Genomic DNA, 25117 nt, shown 5'->3' with positions numbered 1-25117 from the left:
AAAAAAAAGGTGTTTGGAAATAGACAATCCTCTTATAAGGGACTGTACTGGGACCAGGTTCACGTAACCCTGTGAGGTCTAAGTCATCATTAGTGTAGACCCTAACTCTATTCTAACGCTATGTTTTGGAGAAAGGCGAAAAGAACAGACTTTTCTGGAAAAAAACATCGAATTAGTTTTAGATAAGTATCGGTTAGAGGGTCATGCTTTTGTTAATACGAGAATAATTTTAAAGAAAATTACATTTTTGGTGCGATGTAAAAAGCAATGTGAAGGATTGTCAGTTAACATGGCTAAACAGAAGGAAAAGGACTTGTGTAAAACATGTCTCCAAAGACCCAGAAATAGCTAACAAAATTTCTGACATTATTTTAATTTTGTTTTAAGTTCACTCTCCAAAACTGCAACCAATTTCTACTCAAATAACCTCGGGTTTGAGGAAGTTAATTTTTACCTATTAAACTATCCATCCATCTTCATCCGCTTTATCCGAGGCCGGGTCGCGGGGGCAGCAGGCCTAAGCAAAGAGGCCCAGACCTCCCTCTCCCCAGCCACCTCCTCCAGCTTATCCGGGGGAATACCAAGGCGTTCCCAGGCCAGCCGAGAGATATAATCTCTCCAGCGTGTCCTGGGTCTGCCCCGGGGCCTCCTCCCGGTGGGACATGCCCGGAACACCTCCAGGAGGCGCCCAGGAGGAATCCTTGTCAGATGCCCGAACCACCTCAGCTGGCTCCTTTCGATGTGGAGCAGCAGCTGCTCTACTCTGAGCCCCTCCCGGATGGCCGAACTTCTCACCCTATCTCTAAGGGAGAGGCCAGCCACCCTTCGGAGGAAGCTCATTTCTGCCGCTTGTATCCGCGATCTCGTTCTTTCGGTCACTACCCACAGCTCGTGGCCATAGGTGAGGGTAGGGACGTAGATCGACCGGTAAATTGAGAGCTTCGCTTTTACACTCAGCTCCCTCTTCACCACGACGGACCGGTGCAGCGTCCGCATTACTGCAGCTGCAGCCCCAATCCGTCTGTCGATCTCCGGCTCCCTTCTCCCATCACTCGCGAACAAGACCCCGAGATACTTGAACTCCTCCACTTGGGGCAGGAACTCATCCCCGACCCGGAGTGGGCACTCCACCCTTTTCCGGCTGAGAACCATGGCCTCAGATTTGGAGGTGCTGATCCTCATTCCCGCTGCTTCACACTCGGCTGCGAACCGTTCCAGTGCGAGCCTATTAAACTAACTAAATTAATTTATAGTTAATTTCAGCTGACTCTGTAATTAGTCAAGTGATAAAGAAAATGAATTGTTAATAATACAGCATTTCACCTGTTAAAAAGAGCCAAGTCACAGCACTAAATTATATGAAACTATTTCAAAATGCAGCTGACGGGTACCTTTAGTGTTGATTGTTTGTAATGATTATAGTTCTGTTCTTTATTGTTTGTGCACTACGATGATACAACTTTCAAAGGTCTCCAGTATTGGCTTGAATGTAATACGTGTAAGTTTTTAACAGCTTTCCTCTATAATTTTACAACTTAACTTGTCACAAGTTTTTACATCATTGAAAGCTACTGTTTTGGGTTTTTTAAGTAGAAGCAATTTGAGAATGTGCAAATTCATTCAATACAGTTTAGCAAAAGCCTAGATGTACAGATACACAGGCCTTTCGATTTCATTGGTTAACTTGTTCTAGGTCCATGACACCTGGGTTTACATTTCAGTGCACACTATAACTTACACACAGTGAACCCCACAGTTAAATGCCTCCCATGCTTGAATCATTTTTGACTTCTCAGAGAATAATCTTGAATTAAATTCACTGAATTTAGTAATTCTTCATCTTGACAGATTTCCAAATTATTGAGAATTTTCTTGTTATTGTAGCAGATTGTCTAATAAATTTGTTAAGCACTATAAACATAACCAGTTAGCTTTTAAAGTGGTTATTAGTGATATTGGTAGGATTTATTGCTTAGCAACATATATTATTTTGTGGAAGTTTTCCATTTAAATAAAGCCTGCAGACGAGCGGTGAGCGGTAGCTAACATTCTTTAATCAAAACACACAAAGAACAGACAACCGAGCTTGTGGAGAGCCTACATGACCGCGGGGCAGACGGTCAGCAGAGTCTCTCTGACTCTAACATACCATAATACCTTCTCCAGGAACAAAAGGCAGTACACAGCTGTTTCACACCTTAAGGTTCACCTCCCAGAGTCCTCCAAGAGACAAAAGGCTCTTCCTGTGGAGTTGTCTGCTTCCCCCAACTTCCTTACTAGACCGCTACCATTTGTCTTGTAGTATGAGTGTGAAACATGCTTAAAAACCTAGTGGCACCAAGGCATTATACAATAAAATAATGTGATTAATACATAAGTAAAAGAAATTCCTATACAATTGCTTTTCCTATTTAGGGTTCAAAATGAACTTGGGGAACAGGTGGAGATGCACATTATGAATGTTTATTATCTTTTATTTATCCAGATGAAAAGTCTCGTGGAGATTTAAATCTCATTTCCAAGAGAAACATTATGCAGTTATTATACACTATTATACAGAGATGATGGAGAACCTGGCTAACAGATCTACAGGGTGACTTTGAGGTATAATAGTCAGTCAGAGGCTGGTCATTTAGTGTATCCCAAAAACCTAAGCTTGCATGTAGTTGATTGCAAGCATACAAGTAAACATAAGTACCACACAGAAGTATCTGGTGACTGAACTCACGTATTAAACCGATTCCATATATCATCTTGTTTATAATGGAACAAACACATGTTAGTTGCGCTGTTTTACACTAAACCTTTAGGATACTGGACAGGACCCGTAGCTCTCCCTGCGTCCAGTAGGAGGCTCAGCAGCGTTAATTAGTGCATATGTCATCTGGGCAGCGACAGCCAGAGGTCTTGGGAGATGGAGACAGGGCTGTGTGAGAGTCATTACACTCCATCATCTCTGCACTCCTTTTTCTTTCCCTTCACTTCACAACTACACAACTGCATCTTTCTCTTCTATGTCGATGCATCACTTTGTGCTAAAAGGCAACGACAATGACTTGTCTCTTTCTATTCAGACTGGATGCCATCTGTTCCTTTAGAGATACTACAGTCATGGCCTACTGCATGCATCATCCTCCCTTACATAATCTCATAAAACACACACAAACAATACATCTTAATTAGTAAGACACTTTTGGACTTTGAATTCAGATACTGAAAGATGCAAGGTGTGCTTGTGCTTACTGACACTTACTCAACCTGTTTGCACTTACTGTACCTGAACTTGAGTCCAAATGGGCTTGGTTTTTTTTCTGACTCAGATAAATGTGCTCAACCTATATGCCCTTTTCTGAATGTTGTTAAGCATGTAATGCATTTTGCCAGATTTCTGTGGCATATACAAGTATTTCCCACACTTTATTCTAAAACAATTTGCTATATTATATTTAGCATTATTTCTTAGATAACTTGTAACCTATTTAGATTCAACATCTTAAGACGCAGGGTGCCACGTCTAGCTTTAGGCCATAATAAAACAGTGATTAATTGAAACCATGCTGCCTTTTTTTGTCTTCCTTCATGCATCCTTTGTTCGTTGCCCCTTCATAGCCCACAAAATGTGACCTACAGTTTGTGTCTCATCTCTTCCTTCAGGCCTATCTTCTCTTTTCCCATAATTTTTCACTTAATATCTCTAATTTAGACAGACAAAAGATCAAGGCCTTAGTTAAAAGGGTGTGAAGACAGGAAGGAGATTAAATAGAAGAATGATATATCCCAGTGTGTCTGATCTCATCCAGATTGTGAATGAGTTTGACATGGCGGCACATAGATAAACAGACCAGGCCATAGAGACAGCACATATGACTCATCACTTTGACCCCTTTTTTAATAGTTTATTTCTCCTTCTTGAACTTGTTCAGGATTCTTGGCACCTTGTTATCTAGCAAACTGGCTCATGTTTCCACCGGTATTTCGAAACCATACAACATGACACACTGACTGATGGTATCAGAGTTTGCACTTTACACCAGACTGGTTTGTCACTGGCACCATGAACTAAACAGATCACATTCTATTTTGATGTATTGGGAATATATATACATATATATTGAAATCCCCTCTCACCCCTGCGGGCGGTCTATCCTTCAAGCTTGGGTCCTCTACCACAGGCCTGGGAGCTTGAGGCTCCTGCACGGTATGTTAGCTTTTCCTAGGACTGAGCTTTTCTGGACAGATATCTCATATGTAGTTCCTGGGATCTGCTGGAGCCGCTTGCCTAGCCTGGGAGTCACTGCACCTAGTGCTCCGATTACCAAAGGGACCACTGTTACCTTCACCCTCCACATCTTCTCGAGCTCTTCTCTGAGCCCTGGGCGTCTCCCATTTTGACCTCGGGACTTCCAGGCCATATCTGGCACAGATTTTTCTGTATACTATGCCAGGAGACCAGCTGCTGGACTTCTGGGGGAGGAAGGTTTTCCCATTCTTGTCTAATATAGGAATCTAGCTGCTCAAAAAAATTCTTTGGTGTACTTTTATGATGGTATTTAGGAATTTCCTGAAAAAAAAAAACATCATCTAGATGGTAGGATATGTTGCTTAAAAACCTGTATATCTTTTAGCAATTATGATGCCTTTCCAGATGTGCAAGCTGCCAGGTCCATTGGCACCACCAATATCAGAATCAAACCCGTTTTTAGTATAGTGCTGCCTGAGGGCCTGGAGATCATCACTGAAGGCATCCAATATTGATTTTTGGCCTTGTAGGGACTTATAGTTGGGGCTTATAGTTGGGCTTTGAGGACTTGCACTCTACCACTGTCTCCATCATGAAGGAATGTGATGTAGTTAAGCACCAGAGTGCAAAATCAGCATGGAAAGTACATTTGGCATGGTCACCCTTAGCAAACTCATATCATAAGTAAAGTTTCTTTGGGCTAAACCAGATAATAAAACTAGATGCATGCCCATTCGGATGATTTGTTTCTGCACTTTTGGTAATCAGATGTATGTTAGATAATTTTATATAAGTAAGCTTGGCGTATTGTCAGTGTTTGCTGTTGCCATACAGGAACCTTCAGCAGTGAAGTGAAAAAATGAAATTTCCTCAGGCTGGGGAGGAATCATAAGAGCTCCTGATCCTCGCTCATTCTCGTTTGAGTCGTGCTTCACGCAAAAATGGTGATAGCGTTATACGTTTCTAGCCTTTACATTCTTAAATTGCATTATTTGGTGCTTTTGTGTGGGTTTCTACTTCCCATTGGAGTCTTTTGAACAGCTTAAGTTTTCCTAATCATGAATAGTACAGCATTCTCTCACTGTTGAAATTTCATAGAATTAATTAAAAATATAACTGACTGATTAGCTTAATCACTGAAAATAATTTGTTGCATGAATAATGTGAAAGGAGATCTGATGCTGAACCATTACCAATGACCTTGCTATTTTCTTCTTAATGAATTAAACATCTGTCTTTCCAAAACCCAACGGGCAAATAATTGCTAACCCCATTGCACCAATCACACTGAATGTCAATATGTTCAATTGTTGTTAAGTATGCCTATGTTAAAACCATTGCCAGCAATACTCTGAATACCAAAAGATATACTGTGAGAGGGTTGTCGAAAACAACTTGGTCTAAATGCAATGTGCAAGGCATTTGGCAGCAGAAGATAGGTATTGATGGAGGCAGACTGTCACATTCTTGCCCAAGTGTATGAATGTAACACAGGGCTTTTCAAAGTTTTTCCTAGTATATTCTTGATGATTTAGCCGTAAAGAGGCTTCAAATGATCAAGTATAATATATATATTACACTTTGGGAATAAACAGTTCATTCATAGTTCACCGATTATACATTCTGTCTTTTTCTGCTTCTTATGGATCATTCCCCAGTTCCCCTCCGTTTAGAAACAGTCAGCAGCTGGGTATTCAATCTGCATGACTTCTTTTAGTCATGCTGAGCGTTTATTTAGTTTTGTCTTTTAAAACACATTTTATACTATATGATGACAATGGACAGCAGGAGCAACAGCTGGCAACAGTCACATATCAAGACGAAGATAAGATGTCAAGAGTATGAGAATGACAAACTAGTAGTGGCTCACATTGCTCCAATCCACTTCAGAATCTGCCTAATGGGTGTTTCAGCATCTTGAATTCCTGTGCAGATGTGTTTCTAAGTTATTACTGCCCCTGTATAACTGCTGACAGAGTGGTTTGAGTATTGCAGTAAATGCTGATCTTTTGGGGTTTTCCCCACACAACCTTCTGTAAGGTTAACAGAGAATGGTCAGAAAAGAGAAAATATTTGGTGAGCGGCAGTTCTCTAGGTACAAATGCTTTGTTGATGCCAGAGGTCAGAGGAAAATGACCAGACTGCTTTGAGTTTATAGCAAGACAACGGCAACTCAAATAACCATTTGGTCAAACCGAGGTATGCAAAAGAGCATTTCTAAATGCACAGTACATCAAGCCTTGAAGCCGATGGTCTATGGCAGCAGAAGACCACACCAGGTGCAACTCTTGTCAGTAAAGAACAAGAAACTTAGGCTACAGTTTGCATGAGCTCACCAAAATCAGACAGGAAAAGACTGCAAAATTATTATCTGCTCTGATGAAGCTCTGTTTCTGTTGCGGCACTCAGATAGTAGGCTCAAAATCTAGCATATACAAAATAAAAGTATGGATTTATCCTGCCCTGGTTCAATAGCTCAGAATGGTAGCCGTATTGTAATTGGTGTGGGAGATATTTTCATGGATATTTTCTTTTTATGCCCATTCCTTTATGACCACAGTGTACTCATCTGTCCCATGTCACAAAATGAGTAATTTTCTAGAAACATGTTGAATGTAAGAAGAATTAAGCAGTTCGTGAGCCAAAATACTAACACAGTACCAGTAATGTGTACTTTACTAGATGAAATGTTTAGCCGTATCATGGGACATGTCACTAGCTGTCATATCATGAATCAGTTTTTTGGAAAGAAAGTTTAAGACCTTACGATAATAGAGGTAAAACCCCAACAATCAAGCAAGACCCTATAAACAAAAGACTTGGTGACAGTGGAAAGGAAAAACTTCCTTTAAATGGGAAGAAACCTACAGCAGAAACTTGGGGCGGCGCAACATCCGGTGCGCCAGATTGGAGGTGAGGGGAGGAAGATAAGATAAAAACACACTGTGGAAGAGAGCCAGAGATTAAATGCATACTGGTGTATAAGCACATAGTGAGCGAAAAAGGTGAGTGAAGAAAAACATGCGGTGCATAATGGGAAGCCCCCAGCAGCCTAGATCTATTGTAGCGTAACTAAAGGTGGATTCAGGGTCACCTGCTCCAACCCTAATTATGTATAAGCTTTAGGTTTAAAAAGTTCCTTTTTGATCATCTTAAGTAGAGAGAGTGTCTGTCTCCCAAATCCAAAATGGCAGCTGGTTCCACCGAAGAAGGGCCTGAAAGCTCTGTCTCCCATTCTACTTTTAAACATCCTAAGAACTACAAGTAAGGCAGCAGTCTGAGAGCAAAGTGCTCTAATGGAATGATATGGTACTATGAGGTCTTTAATATAATATATAATGTATATTTTCTACCACCTAATCCTAGGCAGATATGCGCGCGTGCGCGCACACACACACACACACACACACACACACACACACACACACACACACACACACACACACACACACACACACACACACACACACACACACACACACAGAGTTGCATATTCTCAATAATTGCACACTATGGTTCTTATTGTGTGGAGGCATTTTTCATTATCCTGCTGTTTTTTCTACCTCCCAATTCAATGGCTATTTGTCTCCTTCTACTGCACTTATGTTCTTTCTTTTGCTCTCATTGGTTTCATTTTGATATTCAGTCTGGAACTGCATTGCAGCTCAAAGCTGAGGAGCAAAGAGGACTCATTCTTTGATATTTGTCATCTAGATTTCTGTGAAACTTTGAGGGACCTTTGTTTTAAGTGGCAACAGAAAAGTAATAATAGTTTAAGACCTGGTGATATGATCTATGCATAGGCGGACATGTGCGCGTGTGTGTGTGTGTTTGTGCAACCTGTGATATGTCAAATGAACACAATATTTCTCTTAATCATTCCTCACTGTTACATCCTGTGAGGCTGTGGGAGTGTGTGGGCGTGGTGTTGTCTTCTCCCTCTCCTCCTCCTTCTTTCTTGCCCCTCCCCTTGTCTCTCTCTGCCCCTGCCTTCTCCTTTAGGACACACCTGCTGCTCATCTGCCCTCGTTTACCACCAATTACCCTCAGAGGTGATATAAGCTGGAGAAGAGCAGTGTGGAGGTGGGAGAGGCTTCTGGTGGATGTCCTCTGTGCTGGTCAGTGTGTGATACTGGTTTAGGTATGGAAACGGCCTGCTGCGTGTGACCAGCCCCACTGTGTGTGGCTCTTTGTGAGTAGTGCTTAACTGAGCGGTGGTTTCCCATAAGTGATGGCGGCCTCCATTAGTTTGTTTGGCCTGCCTGGGTATTGTTACTAGCAGCGTTGCTGTCTTTTTCTGTTGAAGCCTTATAGTTGTTTTCCTTTGTTGAAGTGGTCACTATCTCTTTGGGTTGACCTGTCTGATTTATCATTAAAGCAGCAGTGCTGTCTCTTTTTGTTGTTACCATTTATATGATTGAGGTATTTGATTATAATAAAGATTTATTTTGTGTTAAATACCTCTGCCTGGCGTTCTTTTCATTTCACCCGGATCCAACTGTTACTGTCCCCCACCCTCATCGCCTAGCTTTTATGTGGGGACGTAACACTCACAATAATAAAAATAATTCTTCTAATGGATTTATGAATAATTTTGGTATTTCAGGTTGGCATATGCACAGCTTATAAAAGCACTAACAATAAGAAGGGTTCAGTTCCAGAACCTTGCTCAGCAACAGCCATACAGTCCATCAGAGGCCAAATAAAAGCATTTTACAGTCAGCCACAGTAAATCAGCTTCTGTTGACGACAAGAGTATTATTCACTTTATCTGTCCAGTTTTTGGCAATGAGACTAATGGATACTGTGGATCTGATCTTTTAAATTTTCACGTAAATTGCAGATATATAGTCACCTTAAATAGCAGATTTTGAATGGACACAAAACTAAACTGCAGTAATCGCAACATTATATATTATTACATTAACCACTTTGTGCATCACCTGCAATAGTTCTGGTTCAGTTTTCAAGATTCTGTTCAGTTCATTTCTTAGCAGCATGACTGAAAGACTCTGAAGGATGTCAGTTGGTATATTAAGTCACTCTTGAAGAGCTTCGGTCGATGCCCTTTAAACTCCACAGACCCAAAACATATTGTCTGATGCTTTCCAAGAAATGCTTTTTATGACGTTAGATGCAAATTATTTGGGTCAATTTGTTGGTTGAGGGCTTTTTTTTCCTTGATTTAACAATGGGGTAGTTGTACAGACGTTTTCTGTTTTGTATGTTGTTTTGTTCGAGTCAAAAAGCGATACAAAAAAGTAACACAAACTATAATTTGATTTAATTTTGTGTGCACTCCATCTTGTTTTGTTTCTAGTAAAAAAAAAAAAAAAAACCCTTCAAGACCTCATCTTTTTACCCGCTCTTGCCTCAACCATGCTTTTATGTGACAGAAATGCAGTCTTATGATAAAGTAGATGTCTTTAAATACAACTGTGTTTCCAGAAAGTGTCCATCTTAATATTGGAAAAGGCTACGTGGATGATGTGCAAAAGCTAAAAGGATGAAAATAGTACTGCACACAAAACCAACTAAACTGTTAAGCATGGTGGATTACTATTTGTGCATCTTAAATGGGCCGCAGTAGCAGTCCACACATATGGAAAAGATATATAGAAATCTTATAAAGTTTGTATCTGTCTTGTGTGAAACTTGTATGAAAAGCATACAAAAGTGAAAACAGATATAAGATCCCTTGAAAAATTATATAAATGAAACTTGTATGTTTTGGATACTTACTAAAACAATATATAAAAGTAATGAGAAAGTGGCCACTTTCATGAGTAGGGATGGGTATCGTTTAGGTTTTATCCGATACCGGTGCCAAACCGGTACTTTTGAAATGGTGCCGGTGCTTAAACGGTGCTCGAACCGGTGCTTAAAGAATGGAGAACGCAAACTTTGTCCAAAAACCTCTCATGGTTAGCTGGTTTTTGTGTAAAAAGATAACAATGTTAGACTTTTCTGCAGCTATAGGGCATATATGGTATCAATCTTGGCTGGAAGCAGAGCTTAAACAATGGAAAAAACACAAACTTTGTCCTAAACCTCTCATGTTCAACTGTTTTCCAATTTTCTTTGGTCATTTTAGCCTTTTTGGCCAGGGTGAAGGGAGCATCTGCCATCAAACAAGAAGACAGCCGCATGTAACTATGATGATGTTTGCTAGTTCACCTTACATGCATTAATGTAATAACGTGGTTAGCCTACTCAATGTAAATTACACACGAACAACATTAAGCTACTCACGCAGAGAAGAACGGCTGCTGCTACCACCATCATCCGTCATCATTTCTGCTACACTGACAGGGCTGAGGGCCAGGACTCTCGTCTTCGGGTTCTTGGGGGAGGTTGCTAATTCCGGGTCCGATAGCAGGCACCACACCCGTAGTAGGTACGCTGCATTTCTCGGCTTTAAAAACCCCCGCCATGCGTCGCCAGGTGTTTCATCAGATTCGAGGTGTTACCTCCTTTGCACAGTATCACCTTAAAGCACTTGTTGCAGGCTGCTGAGTTTGCATTTTTTGCTGTGAAGTACAGCCAGACTTTGACCACTTCGCCTTGGGCATTTTTAATCTGTAGCGCTGCTTTAAAAGAACGTACGTACCTGGGCCCGCCTACTATTCTTGGAAACGTAAAACGATTGGCTAGAATCTGAAGTGTATCACATCTCAGGAAAAAAAGTACCAAAATAAAGCACCAAAATGTGTGCTGCTTTTCGGTCTGGTTACTACCGTTTATGTCAGAACCGGTGCCATAATGGCACCGGATTCCGGTACCCATCCCTATTCATGAGTAAATCATATAAGCCTTATATGATTCACTATATGAAGTAGGCCACATCTTATGCAAGTCTTTTAGAAGTTTTTACTATTTCTTTTCCATATGGGCATGATGAGCTTAGAAAAGGTTAGGTGATTCTTATTTAATTCTATGAAATTTGGTAAAACTGTTGAATCAATCAATGACAGTAATGCAGTATTCCCATTGTGCATCTCAAAATCATAGCCTGCAAGCTTTGGCCACATCATTTTCCTTGCTAAAAGCATTTCTATGATAAATAATACAATGTGCCTTCATACAAACTTTGTGTGTAGAACTGTGCTTTATTAGAAGCTCTCCGCAGACTTAGGTCAGCCTGACATACTAGACTGGCATACGAGCTGCGGCCCTAAAGTGATTTTCTAGCATATTAAATTTACCCTTAACAAAGTTGCTGTTATGGCTGATATATTCGGTTGTATTTGGTTCAATAATAGAATACCTATCACTAGGGATGGGTATCGTTTAGGTTTTATCCGATACCGGTGCCAAATCGGTACTTTTGAAACGGTGCCGGTGCTTAAACGGTGCTCGAACCGGTGCTTAAAGAATGGAGAACACAAACTTTGTCCAAAAACCTCTCATGTTCAGCTGGGTTTTTTTGTAAAAAGATAACAATGTGTGCCTTTTCTGCAGCTATGTGGCATATATGGTATCACTCTTGGCTGGAAGCAGTGCTTAATCAATGGGAAAAAACACAAACTTTGTCCAAAAACCTCTCATGTTTAACTGTTTTCCACTTTTTCTTTGGTCATTTTAGCCTTTTTGGCCAGGGTGAAGGGAGTATCTGCCATCAAACAAGAAGACAGCCGCATGTAGCTATGATGATGTTTGCTAGTTCACCTTACCTGCATTAATGTAATAACGTGGTTAGCCTACTCAACGTAAATTACACAGAACAACATGAAGCTACTCATGCAGAGAAGAACGGCTGCTGCCATCATCATTTCTGCTACACTGGCAGGGCTAGGGGCCAGGACTCTATTCTTCGGGTTTTTGGGGGATGTTGCTCCGGGTCCGATAACTGGCAACCCACCCGACGTGCACGGTGTGAGGTCTCGCAGCAAGCTATCAAATACGGCGCATTTCTCGGCTTTTTAAAAAAACGCTATGCGTCGCCAGCTGTTTAATCGGATTCTTGGTGTTACCTCCTTTGACAGTATCACAGTATCAGCTTAAAGCACTTGTTGCAGGCTGCTGAGTTTGCATATTTTGCTGTGAAGTACAGCCAGACTTTCGACCGCTTCGCCTTGGGCATTTTTAATCTGTAGCTCTGCTCTAACAGAACGTACGTACCTGGCCCCGCCTACTATCCTCGGAAACGTAAAATGATTGGCTAGAAGTGTATCACAGCTCAGGAAAAAAAAGCACCGAAATAAAGCACCGAAATGTGCGTTGCTTTTCGGTCTGGTTACTACCGTTTATGTCAGAACCGGTGCCATCATGGCACCGGACACCGGTACCCATCCCTACCTATCACAGTCTAAAATGGTACTATTATTATTATTATTCTTTTAATACATCAGAAAAAACTCAACTCAAGCAGTGCAGTAAATGTCTCTTTCTTTCAGTTTTTAGGGAAGACTTTTGTTGTCATTCCTTTGTGTTGGGGTAGTGTGCAGCATGGAAATACTGTTCCTTCTGATCAGTGATATAATTGTGCCCAGACTCAGGCGAATCCTAGAGGTTTTGTTCAAAACAAATAAAGAGCCATGTGAGCCTTTCTTTGCAAAATTCAGTTAATTCCAACAGGAATTAATCTTAACCCCTCAGTAATCCAAGCTCTTGATGAAAAATAAATTACAGCCTGAAACAGAACCAACATACAATGTCTCTGAGTCCAACATGACCTGGCCATGGGGTGACGCACCAGTTCAGGAGACTGAGTCGGCCACAAAAGCTCGGTCCAGGATGTGGCCAGCATCGCCTGTGGAGTGGCTCAGGAGGCTGGCCATATGGCCAGTGGAGTTATGGGAGGAGACAAAGAACTTCTCGAGGTTTGCCCCGTTGCCAGCGGCAGAGACTGAGGAGAGGCAGAGACCCTCTGGCAGCTTGGGTTGGAGGCCAGGGTTGGTGGTAACGGGCCTTCGACTCCAACATCAGTAGAGTCCTAATTCATTTAGAAATTTTAACAAATCTCTGGAACTCCTCCCTTAACTCATCACCTAGCGCTATTGCAATGCCTGCTGGGTCCAGTGTGGTTGCATTGTTTTGTCATGGTTATGGAAAATCTGGACCCAAAAAAGCAGAAAACAGGACAGGATTTAAGAAACAAAAAACATACCTTTATTTAGGTGAGGCAGCAAATCCAGATGACTGAGGAAAGTGGGGTTCAAAAATAATCCAAAGCAGGTAATACACAAGGAAAATGCTTATGCAGACAAACAGTACAATGCATCAAAAAACTAAGGAGAACCGAGGGTTTAAATACACATGAGGTAATCAGGCACACAGCTGGTGAAAACAAGGTGCAGGTGAACAAAATGAATTAACTACCATGAGGGGAAACAAAACTGAATATAATGCACATGAGATGAGAGATTATCAAAATAAAACAGGAAGCCTAACCACTGAGATGGAGCTTGACAGACCAAAGTAAAGACAAAGACAACAACTAACTAAACATGGGAAACATAACAGAAACAGCGACTAGGCATGGAGAACATAAGAATAACCAAGAAAGAAAACTATGGATACAAAATCAAAATGAAAACACAACCTAAGAAAAGATCATATTCAACTCAAAACCACAACAAAGTCAAACAGAAAACATCAAACAGAAGAGCGAGTCTAAAACTGAAAACACTGGATATAAAACCAAAGGATCATGACAGAAATAACTATAACCGTTGTTTTAAACTTTACATTTAATGATGAAATGAATAGTTGCCAACAAATATTCCCCTTAAAGCAATACCAAAGCGATTAACTAAAGAGACCTTGATGGTAAAATCCCGACTGTTTTGAAAGAAGAAAACGCATAGTAAAGCCAAATAGTAGAGAATTTGAAAGGGGACCTCTTTCCTTGGAAATCCCAGGTTAGCTGTGGATTGCTGGGTTGATTGGTACAGTAAAAAGTACAACTTGTTGGATAGCTAGAGGGATATAAATTTTAGTAATAGTTTTATTTATTGACCTCATATAGCCAGACCTTTATTTAACAGATCTTAATAAGGAATCCAAATAACCTATTAACAATTATCAACCTAAGAATAATTGGTTAAATGATATCATGACTTGCTGGCTTCAAAAACCATTGATATGGTCACCTGGTATATAAAGTAGGACAGATCAATTCAGGGTAGACAGAACCAATATTTTTCTCATCTGATTCTCTTGACGTAACTGAGGGTTACCATTTAAATTCAATAATCAACAGCATTATCAATAGCAATTTGCCATTTTTAAATATTTTCTTCAGTTACTTCTTAAGGTGACAAAGTCTTACACACTGGGGACAAGCCAATTCTTAAACTGTTAAATGGTCTGTAGCAGTAATACCTCTGGTTCAGGCACATCCTCTGCAATTCTGCTGGTTGAGCTGAGCACAGAGCACATCATGCAGGCCAAGACTGTAGAATGATAAGGTCCCATCAAAGCCCGTGTGATTTTGATTCAGCTGATTTAGTTGAACTTTGGAGCAATGCATGAAAAACGTGGTATAACTCAGTAATATTAAACACGTTGTTTAATATTTTATAACCAGGATTCCTATATCTCTGAATTTTGCATTACCGTGTGTCTTTGCTTCTGCAACTACTGTAATGTTTGCACTTTCATTTTTGACTCATTTATTACTTTGCCAAACTCAGAATATTAAAGAGATTAACTAATATGCCTCTGCATTTTGACACTTACGTGTGGTTGTTGTTAGTGATGTGTTGCTGTTAGAAGATTTTATTGTTAACATTTTCATCTCACTGTCAGAAATACAGTGATGCTGAATGGGTTAGAGCTGAGGTTTGGAGTTTATATTGCACGCAGGAATTATTGATTTATCAGTTATTGGTTTGGTACTTTCTCTGCTCTCTGTGCCATTTATAGCTTAGGCTCTGCAGGTGTTTGAACCTGCCACAATATCCATACACATTTGCACACTGGAGAAGTTGGTTGCATAGCACTGCATATACTGTTAACTAGCCAATATTTGAGTTTTAATTAACAGTTGGCAGACGTTTACAATTTTTGAGATTTTTTTTTTTTAGACAGGAGAAGTTTATGCCTAAGAGGCAGATTTCCACTGTATACAGTATGTATTGCATATATATGCGGTTGCTTATCAGAGCACAGAAATCAGCAGAGTGGATTGTTTTTCCACATCTTTCCCACAGGCATCAGAACCTTTGAACTCTTGCATTTATGACTAAAGACAGAACTCCTGCTGCTGTTGGTGTAGCAGTTACATACTGCCTTGCTTCATTTTTCCTAGAATAATAAATAATGCACATTCACGTGTTGACACAACATTATGTTGCTGAAAAATGGATGTCGACTTTATGTGTAAGAAATTCTGCTTAGTTTTGTTTACTTTAACTACCACAGGCTCTTAGGGTGAACAGTAATATATAACTGTGAAAAGCCACCATACCTATGTGAATTGCATATTATATTAAAAGACCTGGCTTTTACCTCAGGCGTGACACCAGAAGTTTCTGAAAAATTGATGTCAGCAAAATAAAGGCTTTCTGTGAGAGCTTTTGCCTATTATTCTCTAGTTTTATTTACTGGTAACTACCACTGACTGTTAAGATGACCTTTCGAAGAAAAGTCTCAAAAGTAATTCTGAAGCTATTACTATACTTAAATTACTGCACAAAATCTTGAGCCAACCCTTTATATTTTGTTGAGAAAATGGGGAGGTGGGTGCAATTATGTAATGAAAGGTAGAAATATATATGGAGATACAGTACATAAGGCAAAACTGAGTTTATACAATACAATGGCCATCTGTACACACATAGCCTGAACTCTATCAGGCAAGCTTTCCTGTAGTTTCTTTTGAGTAGCCTTCAGGAATAGTTCTCCAGGCTTCTTGAATTGCATTCAAAGCTCTTCTTTGGATGTTGGCTTTCTTTTGTTCCATTCTCACTGAAGATGATCCCACACTACTTCAGAAATGTTTAGGTCCAGGCTTTTGGGATGTCAGTCCACACCTAATCTTCCTCTGTTGTGTTTTTCTGTTCAGGTATGCGTTTACTACATTGGCTGAGTGTTTGGGATCAAAGTCGTCATTGCTTTCCAGATGGTATTGTATGGTGGATTCAAATCCGATGGTATTTTTCTGTGTTCAATTTTGACAAGATCTCCAACACCACTGAAATGCAGCTTTCAAACCATAACAGAGCTTCCACCATGTGTGACAGATAACTGTAGACATTCAGTGTTGTCCCTCCCTTCTAACCTCCTCTGTATTTGTTGACGGTGGTATGAATTCAAAACTTTACATTAGTATTTACAAATCCAAAAGGCCTGATGCCACTAAATTTTAGTCCAGTTCTTGTGTAACTTGGCACACCTTTTCTCTCTGGTTCACTCCCTTCCTGACATGGCTTCCTAACAGCTACGTTTCCACTGAGACTCTTTCTGATGAGGCATCTCTGAGATCTTGTGTTTCAGGTCATTGCTGGATCTTTTTAAAGGACATGACTTTGAAATACTATTTTGTTCTTTTACTGCAGAAAGTTTTTTAGGCTACTTCTTGTGTCCTCCACTTGTCCAGTTTCCTCACATGTTTTAGGAAAACTGCACACCATGAAGAGATTTGTCAAGTTTTCATCTAATAGCTGTTTTGGACTTCACCTTGTTGGTGCAAAAATACTATTTTATGTCAAACTGTGCTATGTTTTCCTTGATTTCACTAAGAAAGTGGGAACAAATTATGTGGGGGTTTTTTTTTTTTTGCGATAGGCTGCTAGTAACAAAGTGTCTAAAGATACAATCTAGATTTTTTATACCTTTTCTCATCAGCTCTTATATATATGCAATATATATGTAAGTTTGGCTTCTTGGGAACAAAGTAGAAAAGTAGAAAGAAATCAGGTTTGGTTTAAGATTCTTGTACAGTACTGTATGTGAATTGGCATTTTCTTATTCTTATGATATTGGACATCCAATGTATGTCTCTGTGATGAAACAGGTCCTTATATTTAATGTTATATGTTCTTATTATATGTTACATATCAGTCTCCTAATTCCGCTTAAGTGCAGTATGTGATATGTTTAAACATGCTGTGAAGTTAACCTTCTTCCCTTTTTTTACTCTTGTCTCTGCAGAAGTGTTTAAAATTCAATGTGGATGCTCCAATCTGGCTGTCCAAGCAGCGAATCCTGTGTACTCTCAACCAGAGCCTGAAGGATGTATTAAACTATGGCCTATTCCAGCCGGCATACAACGGCAGGGCTGGCAAGTTTCTGGATGAGGAGAGACGGCTAAGGGAATACCCCTTCCCATCTATTGCTCCTGTACCTTACCTTGAGGTAGGTGTGGATCGTGTGCATTTATAAGGCTTCCACTGATGTATGATAGGAAGAGAGAAAGAAGCTGTATATGCAACAGCACCATACATAATCGTGTATACATCTTCAAAAAGATTTTTGACTCTGTGAAAAATCAATTCACATTAGAAATGCTTTTATATTCTTCCTATATTTTATTGTATTTTATATATTGTCCTAATAATTATCTTTGCATGATTTAAGTAAAGCACTTTGTGAATACTAAACACACGATCAAAATGAGTATTATTAGGAAAAGCTGAACAACAGATGTTGATACTGGCAAACAAGCCGGCCAATCAGTGCCTCCTGCACCACTTAATGAAACAACTCTGTCCATATCCTGTTTTAATTTGGAAATTTTACAACAGTTCAGCGTTCCCAATAATGGTTGTTTTATTTATTTTGTATGTCACAGAAAAAGCTGGTTGTCGCTGCTTCAGCTGATTTCAACAAGAATGCATACTACTGTAGTTATGGAAGTAGGGCTGTCGAAATATGAAATATATAGAGCTTAACGTTTTTTATTGGAGGTATAAGAAATATGTTTGGGAAACTGAACATGCTTAACGCTGGCTCTGCAGTCTAGTGGCCTCTCTAGCTCTGTTCTAGCTAATAACTGCCAGAGAGGCCATCATAATGCTGCATGAACAGTTTGTTTAATTCCTTTCTGGGGCACAACATTTGGATAACTGAAACCTGAGCTTATTAAGACACTTCATGTTTGATTAGAGTAACCTAATCATTCCAGTCTGCAGTAACTTCACAGCAGCTGAATCTTGCTACACAACAGTGAGAGGTGCTTGCTTCGCATAATAGGGGCCAACACTGCACACCAGTGTCACTATGCCTGCGCACAGTGCTGATTCATTCATATACAGCACGTAGTTTTTGTTTAATTTACCTTTGTTTTAGTGCACTGTTGTTTTGATGTTATATAAATACTGATGCGTTATATTTTATAGGTTTTATCCTAGCATACTGTAGACATCTGTTTTTTAAACCATATTGATGAATGTGTTTTTAGTCATAGTCCTTTTAACCTAATAATAAATACAGCATCTTGCACCTGTGGTTTTTCGGGGAGGGGTCCTTGTTCCCATGGCAGCGTGATTCAGTTTATAGGCCAGTGTAATAGTTTCTCTTATCATTTTTCTCACCATGTCATTTGTCAGTCATATTACAACTCATTGTTGTTCAAAAGTCGTATGTCTATATGTGTGTTTATGCTTCACATGCAGGCTGATGCGACATTTGGATGCATGTGTCTGCATCATTTTAAGTGTGATGTATGCTTTTTCTGATGTGCCAGTCAAACCCGATGGCAATAATGCTGTAGTCAGTGACAGTTTATTGTCTGCTGCAGCTGTCATCTCTCAAAGATAATTACAGTGCTTGTCCATCAAGCTTTTTGATCTGAGAGAATTAGAGACTGTTTAACAGACAAGGGTGTAAAGATGACGGCTAGGTTTTCTTTCTTTTTTTTCCCTGACTGCCTTTGTTTTCAGTGATTTTGTGACATGTCAAGAGCTTGAAATAAAGCGAAATAAAGATCTACCAAAGAGTAAATTCTTCCCTGAAACATTAAGAATTTTTTGTCTCGTTACTTTGTTATAAAACTTTGTTATGAAATTAGCTATGTTAGTTTTCTAGAGTCTTGACTGCAAATCAAGCTTGAGATTGTGTAATGTCTCAGCTTAAGGACGAATAATACTCATTTAAAGTTAATTACGTTGATTTTGGAGTTCTACTAGACTATGTCTACACATTTTAATGTTTCTACTTTCTACTACCCTCTCTCTAAAATTCTCAGTTTTAGCTCATATACTTCTACAGAAGTCACAGCTTATCACAAAAAAACAACAACACAATTTTCTGCAATGGCATTACCAGTTAGGTTCCTTTACCAAACCCCTTAACATTCATTCTACACAGCATTTAGGATGTTACACAATTTAAGAGGCAAAATGATGCAAGAGCTGACAGGGTGGGTAAGTTGTCAGTGCCATTTGTCCATTTGTTTGTCTAGTCTGTACTGTATCTAATTCTATCTGGATTTGTGGTTGTACTTCCTAAAACTTATAATTTAGCTCAATAGGCGTGGATTGATCAGTTTGTGTGTGCACAAGTGTCTGCTGCTACTTTGCCAGAACACTATGTATTGACCTGCAGTTATTCCCTTAGGCATGTTGGGTGTAGAGAAGATTGACAGGTTCGGATTAGCGGCTGAAAATCCTGTGCTCTGCTGTGGATTTACTCTGTTGGTGAATGCCACACATCGCTGGAGAAGCAGACATGCACACACGTACACACACAAGCACAAAGAGACCTGAAATACATGGAGTCCTGGGCAGTGAAAGTCGCAAAGTTTTAAAGGTATTACAGGCTGTCAGTGTTCAGTGAAACCTTTCTACAAAACAAGCAGTTTGCATCAGACCTAATGAATGATCTGGCTTTTGACAAATTCCGGTAAAGCTGCTGACCAAAGTTGGATGGTAGAGGCAGAAAGCTTGATGAATTAGTTTGCAGTAGTGAAAGCTCAAGTCATCATGCTACCTGAACTCACCACTGCCACATCTCTAACCTATTGTCTGATTACTAGACCACTTGTGCCTTGGATCTGTCTTCTTTATGATAAAAAACAAAACAAAGAAGCTTTGTTATAATATTAGGAAACGTGCTGAAATAGTTGAAATAGTTGTGCTCACATCCTCATCTGCTGCTGGAACATTTTCTGGTTAAGCACCTTCGTGCATTCGTCATTTCTTTTATAAATAGCTGGTTGTACTCTATATATGCCAAGCCATGTAATTAGCACACTTTCTCCAACATATACATTTTTTTCTTTTAAAAAGCTATATTTTGTCTCATATTTGTTAAGCTACAAGGATCCCGACCAAATTGCTGACCACTTTCTGGCTCTGCTTCTGAAAAAGTCATCTTCTGTGGGATTCTCATTTTATATGCCTGGTCTTAATTTATTATCTTGTCATGGAGGATTGTGAGGAGTTGTCAGGTGTGATTTTAGTTGTCTTTATCGCCTTTTCTGTGTACAGCTATACTTATTTATCTGCTATACTTAAGTCAAGTAGTTACTTTTTGACTTTTATTTTGTCAGATTTTCTACTTTTTATTACATAATGTATTGATTGGTTGCCTTCAGAGTTCAAGTTCAACTTTTGTTATGCTTTTCTTTTCTAATCTGATTTTCTAGCTGTAGAAAATATTTTATCTAAAAATGGTGAAAATGTCTTTTTTGTGCTTTTCCTATACATGAGGTGTTTAGCTGATATTGGAAGACTTTTTTTTTAGCTATTTATGTTTCATATTCAAGCTCCAAGTCACAGTTTTTGGGTTTTCAAGCAAGATGTAATATATGACAAACATGACATGAGTGCTGGAAAGAGATGACAGCAAGCTGCAGATAGAAATTTCATTTCATAATGACTTTGAAAGTTATTAAATAAGTCCAAATATGTTTGTTTCTGCTCTCACTTTCTATTTCATAGGACCAACTAATAGAAAATAATTTATTTTACACAAGCTAGGCTAAGCAGATGATGCTGCATGACAATTTTAGTTAATAACTTTAATTTTTTTTGCAAAGCAGAGATAAGAGCCTCTTATATTTGTTCTTCTTTTTCAGTTCCGCTATAAAAGACGTGTCTACACTCAGACCTACCTGGATGAAAAGCAGTTGTCTAAGCTCCACACTAAGGTAAGCCCAAACAGTCGTGCGGTTTTCAATTCCACAAGCTTTTTGTTTGTGCAACCTTTTGAACGCAGTGATACAGGTACAGTAATACAGTAATTAAAACACTGACTGGATAGCATAGTGGCACAGTGGGCCACTACAAGGAAAAATTGTGTCCTTTTTTATGTTTAGATGGTGAAAGTAATGATGGAAGCAATGAGTGTTGCCTATGAAACTGGTCTACATATGTTAGATTGAAATCTTGCTGAAGCGAAGCAAAGCCAAGGATCCAAAATCATGTTGAGACCATTCAGTAATGCCCACATGCTTGTTCCGTGTTCTGTTTTTTCAGATTTTCCTTTTACACACATGTCTGTACAGACTAGAGATGTCACAAGAACCAATATTTAGCTGTCCAAAGCCATATTTTCTGAAAATATGGCTATTATACTGAAAGTGCCAAAGGTATGATTGTGGTTCCATAGTCTTGTGGTTTACACATTTGCCTAACACATAAAGTCCCTGGTTGGACACAAATCCCTTCGGGGATGTGTCAGGAAGGGCATCCGGTGAAAAAAAATCTGTCAAATCAAATATGCGGAGCTATCTGCTGTGTCGACCCTCTGTGAATAAGGGAGCGGCTGAAAGAAGCTTTTACTAAAAGTACCAAAGGAAGCATATTATATCATCATGGGAAATAGTGAGTAAACATGCAATTAATATAACATGTGAAAACACACTAAGAGTATATATATTTTTCATTTCAGACTGATTCATGCTGCTGAAATGAAACAGAACAAAGTTACAGAGGCTTTAGTCAAGACGTAGCTATGCATTTTGCAGTTTGGCATATTTTGGAACCATCTGTGAAAGTTGATATTTCTTAGGTATTAAATAGCAAAAATTAGGCTTCCTTTTTAAAGTGTTTTTTGTAACATAAATAAAAGCTCAAATTAAAAAGTGGACAACAACGCTGTATACAATGGTAGACTGGCATGTAATGCATTTATGCATAAACAAATGAATAAGACAGAAAAAATGCTCTCGGGAAAATATTTTCAAGCCACACTGGGAGATTGAGTTGCTCAGGAAATGTGGTTTTATCGCATTGGATTTAAGTTTTGGAGGCAAGACAGCAAAGGACAACTAGAATTTGGGTTAATTTTCTCAACATGAAATGTATTATCTTTTGCTGATAGTTTAGTAAATTTTGGCGTGATAAAACTTGCAATTTTACTGGGGCCCTTTCATTTTGAGAGGTTTATATGAAATACCTCCATTTTAGTTATTTATTCCTGGTGGATATTGAAAATAGTCATTTCATGGTCTTGGTACTTACTGCCTAATTTCCCGTGTAGTCTCATTTCTCTGGCAAACATCGCTGTCAATCTGATTTTAGAGTTGTTTCGTTTTTTCTTTCCCTTTTTATGTTTTCCCACCAGCAGGCTGATCAGGGTGCTAAAAGTGTTTTTAAAGGTAAAATTCAAAATAATTTCCAGCTGGATTTACTGATTCTCCATTAAGATTATAGAACGGAAATGTTTCACATCACTAAGACAACAAAGCACTTTAGAAATTGCTTACTTGGTACTGTCAGCCAAGTATTTGCATCTGAGAGGCTCTGGTTGAGTTTTATTGTGTAATTTTTTTATGAGATGGTTGAAAAGAGGGCCAAAGTAAGAGTGCTGCTCTTTATGTTTGTTGGTTCATTCATGTGTAATTGAAGTACGCTCTTTAGGCCATGTCAAGCACTAACATGCTTGCATAAGGACAGAGTGTGCTCATACACAAAGAAGCATGGTAGATGTCACATAAACATAAACTAGATCTTTTGTGTGTTACTGTGGCACAATAAAATATTCAGGGAAAAAATAGGGCCACATTCACTAGTATGATTCATCCCGAGCTTTTCCCAAACTTGTATAATTGCTTTTTTGTCAAAATACAACTGAAATTTCTTTTGTAAAATGCATGATTTCCTATTCAACTAGGAAACAGAACAGGAAACATGATTTGCAATCCTGAACTAATTTTTGTTCACTTAGTATAATTTTTTGTCAGAAACAATATGTTCTTAATGCATGTATAAGTGCAAGGTAAATCAAATTTCAAATCTTTTGTGATTGAAATGCAACTTTTAATTCATATATTGAAAAATATGTGTAAGGGCATGTTGCTAACCGGATGTGAACAGACTGCAGAAGAGAAGGCAGGTTTGGTAAACTAAGCTTGGTGGATCAGCAGGCTCACAGACACAGTATAAAGTGGCAAACAGAACCAAAAGGCTAGTGTTGGCAGACATTTGTGAGGCCCAGCAGGTGGTCTAAAATACAGAAAAGAAGAGCAGGATAAATGTTGTCTTCTGGGCAGCCTAGATAATCTGGCAAAGCATGCATATTTGCTGGGCACTATTAATATTATTCATGAAATAATGGGAACCAGGTGTGCACACAGGTGACTGATGATATAATTGCTTGCAGCAGGAATTTAGTGAGTACAACTGTGGCCTGTTCTGTGAAGCTGGATTTGGGTTTTTCGGGTAACTTTAAGGTTGTCCATGGGTTTTCAGTACTAAGGAAGTGGTTCCCTCCATACCCAGCTGCATCTCCATGCTTCAAGTTATGTTCAAGATTGGAAATCAAAAGGCATGAAAATATCAACCACTGATCAATCAGATGTCCATTCCTGTAAGATCCCTAGGACTAGGGTCTAAAGTTTTTAAGTGGTGTCTAAAGTTTTCCCCTGTGAGTATTAAATTATATAGATTGAACTTTAGAGCTGGGCGATATGAGATTTTTTCATATCACGATATGTTTTTTTCATTTCAGGCGATAACGATATCTATCACGATATAAGCCAAATAACTATATTTGTAAGATTTAAATGTGCCGTTGCTCACAAGTAAAATGTGAAATAATCAGCAGCTTGTTTTTATTTAAATATTTATTTCCCATAATAAGTTCAACAGGGTAGATGTACTTAAGGAACATGAGACGTTTTCAGATAAATAAAGGCAAATATTGCAAACTACACAAAAGGCAGCCGCTAAAGCGTTTAAGTTTCAAAATAGAACAAATGAAACAGACTAAATTGTCAATTCCACTTAGAAACAAAATATTAATTCTAAAAATAAATCTTAGTTTGTTTTACAGAAGAACAGACAAAACTGACTAACTTTTGTCAGTATCAAATAAACTGAGAACTAAAAGGAAATTCTCAATCTCTCCTTGTTGTATAGCTGAGCTTTTCAAACAGTTTTAACAGTTACTTTAGTCTGACAAAAGCCGAATGACGAATTAGCGCTTCCAGTCAGAGACTGAGGCTACGTCCACACGTACACGGGTATTTTTGAAAACGGAGATTTTCCGTTTTCGTTTTAAAAAATAATCCCGTCCACACATAAAGGCAGAAATGAAGGAAAACGCTGCTATGAACATGCCAAAGCAGCAGGTGGCGCTAGATTCCTAACCGTGCAGAAATGTTGGCCAATCAGAAGTCTAGAAGCCTCGGTGGGAAAAAGTAAACAAAGCTGAGGCATAGAAGCAGAACCGAGTCGTATGTGTGGACGGACAGTAACTGTGTGTATATGTAAGCATTTAAACACTGCAGAGAGTAGAATTAACAGTAACAGTATTGTAGAAATTCATTTCACCGAAACAATAACGTGGTGCACAGTGTGACGCATGCACCAGTTTATTGTATTTCCAGACTTGCTTTTGGCACAATTTACAGTGCACGCTACTCTGTTTTTTGTCAGACTTGAAATAGCCGAAATACCTTCACACTACGGAACTTCTATGGCTCTTCCGTTCGACAATCTCTCCGGCATTGGAACCATCATCTGTTTTCTCTTCGGTCACACT

At 39.1% G+C, this 25117-nt stretch overlaps 1 protein-coding gene across 1 annotated transcript in view; it reads left to right on the top strand.

The window, feature by feature from the left end:
* shank3a (SH3 and multiple ankyrin repeat domains 3a) overlaps nt 1-25117 on the top strand; it is a 214676-nt gene that overhangs the window by 65879 nt on the left and 123680 nt on the right. The window contains exons 3-4 of the mRNA XM_080304780.1: nt 17339-17542; nt 21207-21278. Coding sequence (XP_080160906.1) covers nt 17339-17542; nt 21207-21278 — 276 coding nt within the window. The remainder of the gene's footprint in view (nt 1-17338; nt 17543-21206; nt 21279-25117) is intronic.

Source organism: Astatotilapia calliptera, chromosome 7 (genome assembly GCF_964374335.1).
Source record: "Astatotilapia calliptera chromosome 7, fAstCal68.1, whole genome shotgun sequence".
NCBI classification, from domain to species: Eukaryota; Metazoa; Chordata; class Actinopteri; order Cichliformes; family Cichlidae; genus Astatotilapia; species Astatotilapia calliptera.
Note: the sequence above shows the minus strand (reverse complement) of the source record. Positions and strands in the feature narration are given on the sequence as shown.